The 12275-nt window shown below is 35.2% G+C and overlaps 1 protein-coding gene across 2 annotated transcripts; it reads right to left on the bottom strand.

Annotated features, from left to right (window-relative positions):
* Positions 1 to 5085: 5085 nt before the first annotated feature.
* On the bottom strand, positions 5086 to 11894 carry LOC123199136. 2 transcript variants are annotated; one of them, XM_044613998.1, is made up of 4 exons: positions 11803 to 11894; positions 11634 to 11721; positions 8733 to 10596; positions 5086 to 7302 (listed from the first exon to the last, which is right to left on the bottom strand). In XM_044613998.1, exons 2-4 carry the CDS (start codon positions 11690 to 11692, stop codon positions 5110 to 5112), a joined length of 4116 nt encoding a protein of 1371 aa, XP_044469933.1. In that variant the 5' UTR covers positions 11693 to 11721; positions 11803 to 11894; the 3' UTR covers positions 5086 to 5109. The 2 variants fall into 2 exon arrangements, with proteins under 2 accessions (XP_044469933.1, XP_044469935.1); XM_044614000.1 differs by having other exon boundaries at positions 11634 to 11694; positions 11803 to 11864.
* Between the last annotated feature and the right edge of the window lie 381 nt (positions 11895 to 12275).

Below are 12275 nucleotides of genomic sequence, written 5' to 3' on the forward strand. Positions count from 1 at the left end.
AAACACAAACTTTACTGAAAAAAATAAATAAATGGGTAAAGTAGAAGTAGTTTAAAGTTGAAGCAAGTATAAAAAACTGTCGCTTTATATTATAAATGTGCATGCAGTGCAGAAGTGTGTTCAAGGTTGAGAGTTGAGACAGAAACACGAGTGTGAACTGGCAAAGAAAGCTATCGGTGATCGTCTTCAAGTGCACTTTTTTTTTTTAACTAAGAATTTTTTTTTTTAATTGAAGATCCGGTTTGGACTATTAAAAAAGTTAAAATTTTACAAAGACTCAAACATAAATTTTTTTTTTTTAAGTTATAATGTTTTACCTATTTTGTTAACTCTTAAGATTTTTATTAAAAAATTTTATACAGACTGCTCTGTAAATGCCAAAATCTACTCTTTATATACGGACTGGCCACGGATTTGCATTAAACAGGAAGAAATGGAAAATCAAAATCATTTTCAGGGGGGACATAATTAAACAGGCAAAAAGAGTAGAAATTGATGGGCAGCAAATGTGATAGCAACGGGGTTTGTGTGCATGTATGTGTACAAATATTACAATAATAATTATTATTATTATGATGATGGATGAGTTAGATTAATTAGTTAGTGTAAAATGATAAAAATGTAATTAATTAAGAGTTGATGATAATGATAATGGGATGATTAACAGAGGTGTCACTTGCCTTGCCAACCCACTTGCTTTATCGAGTGTCTCTCTCTGCCCAAAAGCTAAATTGCTTTCTTCGTAAGCAAAGTTAAAGTGCCGATTCAATTAATGATGGATAAAACTAGTGTACATAGGCTTCTATTCTAGTGTACATAGACTTCACTTATTTATTTTTCATCACTTTTGATACGAAGAACAATGATCCAAATTCACAGAACTTCGATCAGATATATAAATTTGATCCTACATTTAACGTACAACAAAGTGTAAATCGGTGTAAATGATTCAATAAAAAAAAGACTCTTTCACAAGTTTAAAATAAAAAATATTAGAAACGACAAGCATGAAGTAACTTAATAATTCAACAATTAATTAATCAATGAATTGGCAACATCAACGTATAATTATTAACTACGTGGCAGCTCTAATGCTGTGATTTGGACTATAATTAAAAAAAAAAAAAAAAAAAAAAGGAAACCCTTCAATTGGCCGATAAAAAGATTGAAAATGACCACAAAATCAAATGGACAAGGAATCAGAAAATATGAATATATTAATTAATAATTATATAAATAAATAAATATTTAAAATAAAAATATGGAATATTATTCATTGGTTAATATAAAGAAATGAAGACTGGGTAGAAGGGATTTTGCATAAGCACGTGACGTTATCTCTGTGTTGAGGAGCTTTTTGTGGGGGCAAAAAAGCAACCATTTACAAAACCTTAATCTTAATTTACTTTGAAACCTGAAGTTTCAGTTTCACGTTGTGGGCAGTTAAGCTTTTGATCATCTGGAATGTTAGTGGGGAACAGCTAGCAGCTGCCAGTTATCCTTTCTGCTCATATAATTCCATTTTGGAAATTGTTCTGGCTGTGGGATGATGATGATGATGATGATGAAATGTAGGTCATGCGTCATGCCACTCTAATCATTCTTCCCGTACCTTACTGTATTTTATAATTTTGGCCATTATCATAAGAGGAGAATTATAAATTTTTAGCATATGCTATGTTTATGTTGATAGCATTAACAAAAATGATATCACTATTCTTTTACCAACCAATTTAGTGACTTATATAAACGAAAAGCATGAAAGATCGAATAAGTGATCTCACGCGAGAGGATGAAAATGAATGAGATTGATAATATAATCGTATACAAGTAAAATAAAAAACAAAAAATGTTTTTAAAGTGATTTGAATTGATAAACGAAATGTTCAATAGTATAGAGTTTTTTTGCCAAAGTTCGACAAAAATTGTAAAATAGTATAAATGAACAATCAGGAGAGTTTTTGGGAAGCATCCACTTCAGCTCTATTGCATCTTTCATTTTGTTCCTTTGTAATCAAGGACTTTCCTACATTTTGTTAAGAATCATCGGAACAGCTTTGGCACCTAGTTGTGTTAGAGCACTCTCAAGGTAGGTTTCTGGAATTTGCCTCTCACCTTTATAGAATCCTTCATTTATAAGATCAAGAAGTTGGATTAATTGAAGAAATTAGAAGTATTTTACATACTATTACATTAAATCAAGTTATCTAAAAGAAATTTAGTAATTAAATTGTATCGGGGGAAACGAAAAATAATAATATTATGATCGTTATCCTTTAAATGTATCATAAAATTATTAAAATTCATCGTTTTTACTATTTTTAAGTGAAGAAGTTTTTATTCGTAATTTAAGTTAATCATAAGATAAATGATATAACTTACTATTTATTATGTCATTCATATAACTAATCACATTTTTTATATCGTTTTCCTGATTTTGATTAAAGGGAAATTTGAACCCCACAACAATAATGGTGTTATACCCACTGAACAAGTATATTTGTTAGAAGTCACAACATTATCATAATTGAATGACGGATGTAGGAACGAAATGTCTGGCCGTGTAGTGTTAATTACGCACATGTGCATGTTACAATAACACTATGGACAGAATATCATGTTTTCTATTTATTCAACAAAAACAATAACTTTACAGTCCATAAATAATAAAGGAGAAATAAAATTATGTATATTTATTTTATGTATATAAATAAATAAATATTTGATATATATATTATTAAATAACTGAGTAATTTTGAATTAAGGATAAAGTTATATTTAATCACATAATAATATATTATATATATTTAAAAATAAGTATATATAGTATTACTCATAAAAAAAAAAGTCTGGAAATTTCAGTTAATAATTCACAAAATGGTCCCCAAGTTAACAGTTTACACATTTTTCTTTTATAATGGTCCCAAGCATGAAGATTGAAGAGACAGTGACCCACCATGGAATTTTGAGCACAAGGCAATGTGACTTGTGAAGGTGAGGCCAAAAGTAAAAAGTTGAAACATATACTGAAATCTGAGGCAACCGTGAAAAGGGCAAAAGCAGATCCACATGCAAAAAAAGAAAGCCTCTCTTACCATCCTATACTTTGATTCTTGGTTTCAATCCAATGGGTTTGTGTTTATGAGGCTAAGTTTAGTTCCATTCTTAAAATATCTCATATATATGACATGTATGGCATTGCTTTTTATTAAATAAATCACAAAATATTTGCCATGCTAACCCTTTTTGAATACCCATTTGCAACTTTTTGGGGGCAGCAGCTCACATGACAAAGATTAATAATATAACAACATTGGAAACTTAACCAAACATGGTTACACTTTCGAAATTTTTCATTGCCACCTTTTGGCAATTGCATTTTTTAAAGAAAGAAAAAACAAAAAAAATTGTTATTGGCTTTGCTAGATTTTGCTACAAGGACCAAATAACATGCACTGAGCTTAGGAAAACAGTTCGGATTGTTGTTAGACTGATTTTGATATGATACAAACAAATCTTAAATCCAAACCTTATTATTTAGAGAGTATACTCTCTTGTCATTCAAACTACTTTTCGAAAGCAAGTTTACAGATTTGTCTAGTTTTAGTGTAGAATTTGATAGGGAGAAGCTATGGACATTGATAAACCATTGATGTGATGAGTCGATGTGGATGCTTTCTGTAGATGTGGTCCAATATATAGGCAACTGGACCACCTTAATCTCTCTCAATTTCTTTCCAAAATGAACTAAAAGACTCAACTGTAAACAGGTGATTTTACTTGAGAAATAGATTATGGCTTTAACACCTAGTATGGCAACTGAAAGCAAGTGCAGAAATGGTCCCCTGAAGAACCCACAAATTTGTAACTGTTCCTCTTCTCTATCCTTATTTCCTGTCTAACTCAATTACTGGATTACAACAACACTTGCATGGAAACCCACTCATCTCGACCACACCACTCCCATCAATCCTAACATAGTCAATGATCAATCTCATAAATACGGTACCAATTAAATTAAGAATTTAATTTTAAAATATTGTTGGAAATGATTGAACTTTACTTTTATATTTAAAATCCTACTCCTTTATCACTCAAACCACCCTGAGGTTTGTATATCATCTTAATTGAAAAACAAATCACCGGCAAACTGCATTATGATATGATGTCCATCGCATTTTGTCAGTCCAAGGCTACCATCACAGAATTGATAGATCAAGAAGGGAAACAGATTGAAACAATTGCTGACCCTTTTGTTTAAGCATTAAGTTCAAAGACAGGCTCAGTAGTGGTTTCACAAAGGGTTTTTAAACACTGCCTCACTTGGCATAAAGCACAGGATCCACCTCACTGTTTCAGCTGCCTCAACACACCAAAAACCGAGGAAAAATCTAAGATGTAAGTAATAGTACAAATAGATAAGATTTGATTAGCACGTTTATTATAATATTTCATTCTTTGAGCCATCATGTTTTGATCTATGTGAAGAAATTAATGCAGCAAACCCAAGCATCTCGCTCCCCCACCAAAAGAAACTACCATTTTCAGCATCGTTAGTAAAATGAAAATTCATTATTTCTCTTCAAAATTTATCTCTCACTATTAATTCAAATGTTAGTCTGCAATGCCCTATTCCATTTATCTGGAATAGGTAACAAGAATTTAGCTCCAGTAATGAAATGAGAAGTTAGATAAACTATTTTGCTTGCTTACTGCCCATGAATTAGAAGATTTACAGCGAGCCTAGAAAAATTCAACACGATTCAACTAAAATAATGTTATCTTAATCAATACGCATCAAAATAACATTATTTTAATCAATTCTTTTGCTCAGTTCGATTCAAACTCGAGTTTGGTTCCTCTCGAGCGAGCCGAACTTGAACAACTTTAACGGAAGCTCAATGCGCTCAAGCTCGGCACCCTTGAAACCAAGCCGAGCTCAAGTTTAGGCGGGCTTAGCTTGGCTTGTGTATAGCAATTATATGAATAATATAACTACTAACCTCCAGCAGTAATGGATTGCTTAGAAGAAGTCTTGTGAGTTGGAAATGATCAAAACCAAAAAGAAAAGCTTGGACGAGGAAGTTCAATAATTATTTAGTTATATCATTAACCCTCATCATTGGAACAACTTACAGATCTTGATTGTGAATCTGTCCTAAGGTCCTGTGGTCCACTTACAAAGAAGCTATCAGAGTGGCTTACCATTGCACTAGAATTCACAGCAGTTGCATCTTTGGAGCTGCCCATCAAACCAAGTCCAGAAAAATGATCACCCCATATATCATATGTATATTCATCTCTAAGCCCTGCTGGCTCTCCTTTAACAGTTTTCTGGTCGTAAATTTTTGATCCAGGAGCTCGTGCATGAGATGCAACAGTGGATGTTGAAGTCAATGGAGATGTAGAGCACACTGCACTTCGAACAGCTTTACCAGCGCAAGGGAAAGTGGCAGAAGGCAATAAAACAGGTTTACTAGCAACTCTGCTTTGTGCTGGAGTAGAAATATACCAGTTGTTATTACGGTACCTCCCAGGAAGATGAGGATCCAATACTTCAGCCTGAGAAAGATGGGGCTCCAATACCTTTGGCTGTGAAAGTTGGGGCTCCAATACTTTTGCCTGAGAAAGCGGGGGCTCAATCGATTTTACTGGAGAAAGCTGGGGCTTCAATTTTTTTGCCTGAGACATTGGTTCAGGAACTTGAACCTTCTGACAGTGTTGGTCAGCGATATGAGTAACTGGATTTCTGGACTCAGTGGATTGGTCGAAATCAGGAGATGCCACCCCGGTCCGGGTAGAAGTGAGAGGTGTGATTGGAGACAATGGAGATGAAGGTGTAGAATTTCCACTTTGACTACTTGAAACTTCAAGTAGTCCTGTTACTCCTGTGCAAGCACCCTTCTTCTTCCTTCGCCTTCGTGCCTTCTCTTTTCCAGTCCGAACCGTTAGGTTATCAGTTTGAGATGCTTCCACTGTATCAGAATCCTCTGCCACAGGTTTTGGAGGCAGAGATTGCAATCCTCTTTTGCCTAGCGTATCAGAGAAACCATTGGCATGTGTATGATTTTCCAAAGTTTTCTCTGCAGGCTGAGCATTCACATTCTGCTCCTGGGATTCCTTTTTACTTTCACAATACCCATCAACAGATGCTTGCTTAGATGTTTTGCCTTTCCCAACTGAACTCAACAAACAATGCGTTTCACTAGGTACAGAACTTTTGCCGTTTCTCTGGTAACAATGTACATGAGAAGACTTCCCAGCACTCCTCGTAGTATTAATAGAATGTTTCTCGTCTGTATAGATGCAATCCGGGGAGCCAGTGGCCATCACTTGGGGATAAAGGAAATAAAAGACCAAAATGATTACACATGCAGCAAAAATAATTGCTATGGAGAATTTCCTCAATCGCCAGAAGACTGATTTCTTACAGACATTAAGCATTATAACAGGAAGGTTTGCCTTAATGGGTATTACAAAAATACCAGTAGCCAAGGTCAATTCAAGATCCCTATGCACCATGGCTGCAGAAAAGTCAGTCTGGTATGATATCAGAAGCGTGGTTGACTCCCCAGGTTCAAGAAGAAAACCTCTACAGGTGTGGACCCTAAACCCATCCAGACCACATTCAGTCCCAGAAATTCTAATACTTCTTACCTCCAGTGGCAAATCTCCTGTGTTCTTGACATAGAGTTCTTTTGACAATGGCTGCGAACAAGCATACCTAGTATCCTCCACTTGAAATAGCATGTCTGGAGTGACATTATGAGTAACTGGCAAATCAAGGCTGAACTCTACACTTTCAATGGGCTCAGACCCCTCCAACAACACTAGTGAAAGTAAACCTCCACATCCCCTCAAAGGCACCCACTCTACACCGGAAAGGTTGTTCCTTATCAGGGCAGAACTTCTCCAAGCACATCGATCTGAAGGAGTAAATAATATTGGCCCAAAAGATGCTGAACTGTGAGGATGAACAAAAGCCTCTGTTACTGCACTCTCTGCAATTGAGAAGCCATATCTTGTTGGTCTAGTAAATTCCAAACTACCAGATGATGGTGGCTGTATCAAGCCATCTGTGCCCCTGCATCCATCAATGATTTCACCAGAATTGAGAATAAGCTGCATCACGACTGGGTGGTGACTGGGATTCTTAACAGTGATCCATTTGGAGTGGTGATTGCCAACCTGAACCATGGGGAACAGTACTTCATGATCATCAAGCACAGACATACCAATTGTTAAACCTTGAGATTTCCAGTTTGTGAGCACCAATTCATCAGCTTCCGCGGTCTCCAGTGCCTTCAAATATAAGTTCACTAAAGCTTAGTTATTTTAAACACATATCAAGACATAGAAGCGTCCCAGTCATTGAGACATTCAAGCAACACCACAAAAGAAAAAAAATAAAGAAAATCCTCTACAACTTTAAAACACAATATACTACCATCATATGAATGTAATTAATCTTTCTTTCTTTTAAAGGAATGCAGAGATGGTGGTTTTATAATTAACGGTAAATCATGAGCAAAAATATGATAAAGATACTTGATCAGTAACTGCTGCCAACAAGCTTCACTATCTTTCTTTTTCTTTCATTCTCTTATTGTTTTCTTTTTCCTCCAACCTTCTCCTTAATGCCACCTTTCAGAGACCAACCAAGCTTGCACAACAAATTAATGGACTTCTTTAACTTATCACTCATTTGCTAAGAGGATGACATTCATAACTGGGTGTTTCCAACCCTGGCATTGTGCCCTTCATAGGATGGACATTAATACCAAGCATTTAGGCAATGGAAGCTTTAATGAGCCTTGAGACTTCAACTACTCAGATATCTATGATATATGATCAGATATAAAAATAAAATTAAAAACAAATACAATCGTTGATTAGCAATCCACTGCTCACTATTACTTCCCACAAAATTAGAGAACATGTTTCACTTGAACTGAAAACCAGAAAATTACAAAAACCTAAAGTGAAAATGCAAATTTTACAATGCAGCTTCACACTCAGCATTTTACTCATCTTGGCGGACAAGGAATAAAATTAATGAATATCACACAGACAAGGAGACAATCTCTTAGACAGAGCATACACCAAGGACTTTTATTAGATATTCTCAGCAAGAACTTTAGCCATTCATACTGACAACTTAAGAGTCTATACTGAATGAAGCAAGAACAATACCGAATAGGCATATCTTACCCAACTGAAACTATTGTTGGCAGGTATGAAAAACATAACAAGATCTTTAGCCATGCATGTTATTGGGAAAAGAACTTCATGTCAATATGCAAATATGTGTCAACTAGACAAACAATTTTCAATTGATTTGTTTGTTTGATTGTTTGTCTTCAGGCTTAAAACAGTCAGCTGGTTTGATTGCCATTCTACACGCCCATGCACTCACAACAGTTAACCTCTCAACAATGTATCTCTACATAAAACTACTACAGATGTCAGATTGTAAAGGTATAGCATCACAACAACATGGGCCCAGCACACCAAATGGACTGAAATTCAACCTTACATGAGAGAACAAATAAATATTAAAAAAGAAAAAAATAGCTTCCTTAATAGTTAACAGGCTTACAGTCAGCTTCCAAGAAGGAGGATTAAGAATACAAGACTATCGATAGCATAATTTGATCAAACAAAAAACCAACACATGGATCAAACACCAACCAACACGCAAAAATTGGACACTGAAACTGAAATCAGCATACCTCAATCTCTGAGGGCAATTTCACACCATCACCTAAGGACCCTGTCCTAGCATTCCCAGATTTGACACTTCCAGCCTTGTATTCGTATCCAATGGTTGAATCCTTTTGATGTCTTGAACAAACACGGATTATATCCTGGCAAGGAATTTCAATCTGAGGACTGCTTGAGTCATTTATCAGTAGAAACAGTTTACAATTTCTGTTCATATTAGAAACTTCAGGAAAAGAATTATGTAATTCAACAGGCAATTGAGTACAAGAAATAACAGCAACTTCTGTGACTGTTCCTGGAAAAAGTAGCAAGCCTTCCATATACTTGATCTGGAAAAGCTTTGTGTCTGCAACTTCACTAATGCTGACAAGATTCAACATGTAAGAAGCTCTATTTCTGAGAGAAATGGAAACAACAGTCCCACCAGTATCCTGTGCCACCAGTGACTGAAGCGAAACTAAAACAGGACCACTAAGATCTCCATAGGCTGCTCTCCTATCTAGATCAACTTCAAGAGGAACTATAACTGTATCAGATATGTTCTGTGAAGACCTTATCAACTGCAAACAAAATGCACCCAGAATTTTTCCTTCTAATCCTAATGAGAAATCTATCTCTACAATCGACTCACTACTGCGCGAACCAATCCCCCAGTTTGTATGGGGTCTCATAGCCATCAGCAGAGAACCAACTTGACCACTGTCCACAACCAACCAATCTTTAACACTAAGCAAGTTGGTCTCATCAGAATTCAGAAAATGTCCTACGCCACAATTTGCTTCAGTTTGATAGGTGGTATTCCCTAGAGAAACTGATACCCATGCAGTTACTTCCTTCACCTGGAGGGTTTCATCAAATGGATTAAATAAGGATAAATTCTTACTGAGCCGCCCACTAGAGGGAACATCCAAGTCCATTAAAGGCTGAATCTTGTAAGGAGACTCAATACCAAAGCCTTTAGCAGAAACCAGAAAACCACCAGAACTTGTCTGCAAGATCAACTGAGATTCTGACAACCCTAACCATCTAGGTAAAAACACAAAACATATTGAAGCCACTTCCCGAGGTTCAAGTAAAATTTCACTAAAGTTGCATGGATAGAACTGTGCGTTGGTACTAAAAGGTTCATATACATGTAAGATGCTGTCATTACAGGAATTCGCTACTGTTAGAAAAGCTACCGAAGGGAAAAATAAATTCTTATGTCCCCAATCCAAGACAGGAGGGCTTATCTCTACATTAGGTGAAGAAGATGTATCAAATGAACCTGGTTTGCTCATCTCAGACTTCATGTTCAACCTGCCATTAGTACTATGCTGATTTAGTGAAGTTCCTCTACATGAAGAAAAATCACTTTGATCACCACAATCAGTTTGAATGGATGACAGTTCATGGATTCTCTCCTTGAAGTTCAAGGAACATGAAACAGTCTTTCCATTTAATAATCCAAATGTTCCATAGTCTGATGACCAGGTTTTGTTACTTGCTATCTTCCGAGTCTCAGTTGATCCTACTGGTAATGAATCATCAGACTGAATCCTAGAAACCTCTAAAGAATTTTCCCTGGGTTTATGGTCTTCTGAAAAAAGACCAGGCAATGTTGAAGGAAAGCAGAATGAATTGGAACTAGTACAGATATTCTCAATATTTAGATGAGTAACTGAAGTTCGTATAACATAGCCCATATTAGTATCACCAACAATAACATCGTGAAGACCCGCCCCCTGATAACCTCCATAAGACCTGCATGCATCATACTCGGCTGATTTCTTCATCCCATCGATCGAACAGGGTCCACATGTAGCAAGCACAAAAAAGGTGCATGACAGTACCAACATAAAATGAAATGAATTAGCTGGCCAAAACAATCCCCTGCATAGACAACATTTGCCAACTATTATACATACAAGATAAGAATGGATAGTAAGTAAATAGACCATTGGCAACGTAAAAAGGAAACAACCTTGAAATATTTTTTTAAATAAAAAAACAATGAAATTTTACTAAAATTCACTTCAACCACAAATAGGGTCCAACACTATTTGACCTAGAAGATATCTGTAAGGTTAGCACAGAGAACCAAAAACTCAACTTTTCATTGAGGTAAGCTGACCGTTTATTTTCTGAGAAAGAAAAGAAACATAAAAACTGCATAAGGGCCTCCACTTTCTGGTCTACCGTTTTCTCAGAAACCAAACACAACCAAAATGGTAAAACCATTATAGGACCAAAAAGAAAGAACATAACCCCAACAGGAAAGAAACATAAAATGCGTAGGTCAAGATAGCTGCAATATCATATGATGACTAAATATATTTCCTCCATTAATAGTTCCAAATAGTAAGCAATGACCCACCTAATTTGCCACTTGAATCCTCCGCATTACCATGTTAAAAATAAACCCAAATAGCACTAACACAACTTTTAAGCGAAGAAGCAGCTTTACTTAAAACTTTCCTGGAAAGTTGGAAATCATTCTTGCGATATTGAAATCATTATTAGCTTAACCTTCATATCAATATTTAGACTGAACTTCAACAATCCAAAACAGTGCTTTACTAGAAACAGCACTGATTATGTGTTATTAGCTACTTTAATAACACTATCCCAAAGTCCAACAAACCTTGAAATAAATTTTTAAAAAGAGATCGTAAAAGCACGAGAAAGAATAATTTTTGCAAGTAATAGAAGCAAGATAAATTTAAAAAAAAAAAAAACACACGACTCATAAAAGCGGCGATGCTACGGTATTCAAAGTTCTAAAAAGGGAGAAACAAGTAGCTGAATAACTGCAATGACAGAAAGCAAAATAGGGAAAAAGAAAATTATAAAAAAACATGTTTTTAAAAGCATCGAAACAGAAATATAAAGCGAAGAAGGCGAGAGAATGTAGAGAAGATAAGAGTTACCGGTTGTAAAGCATGGTAAGTAGCAGTGGAGCAGTAATCGTTAGGGTTTGTAACTCCATGTTTGAGAAAATGAAAATGATCAGACCATCTGATTCACAATTTTTTAAGAAATTTTTAGGGTTTTGATTTTCAGACAGAAAAGAGAAAAATGCTTGGAACTCAAGCACACCTGATAATAGCGAATGAATGGCCTTCAAGAACCAACGAGCCTAGTGAGAGAAGAAAAAGAGAAATGGCAGCATATCCCAATTGACCAAATTATCCCCACTCTAATTATATGAATAATTTAGTTAACCGCAAATATATAATATAGTAACCATCAAAAAAAGGTAAAAAATTCACTTTTTTTTTATTGTCAATATAATATTGGATACATTATACACGCTAGCATCGAGTCTATGATAATCCAATCGTATATCGCTAGATATGGTAATTTTGGTTCAAATTTAAGGTTATTAATTCTAATAAAAAAGAGATTATTTAATAAAAATGAGAATAAAAACAAAAACGGTGATAAAAAATATCTCGTAATTAAGAAGAGGGATACATGTGTATCTTCATGTCTCCGTCCTTACCCTGCCACCATTTTTATCCCCATCATCGATCATTTATATTAATATTTTTACTTAAAATACTAATATA

This window comes from Mangifera indica, chromosome 16 (assembly GCF_011075055.1).
Source record: "Mangifera indica cultivar Alphonso chromosome 16, CATAS_Mindica_2.1, whole genome shotgun sequence".
Lineage (NCBI taxonomy): Eukaryota > Viridiplantae > Streptophyta > Magnoliopsida > Sapindales > Anacardiaceae > Mangifera > Mangifera indica.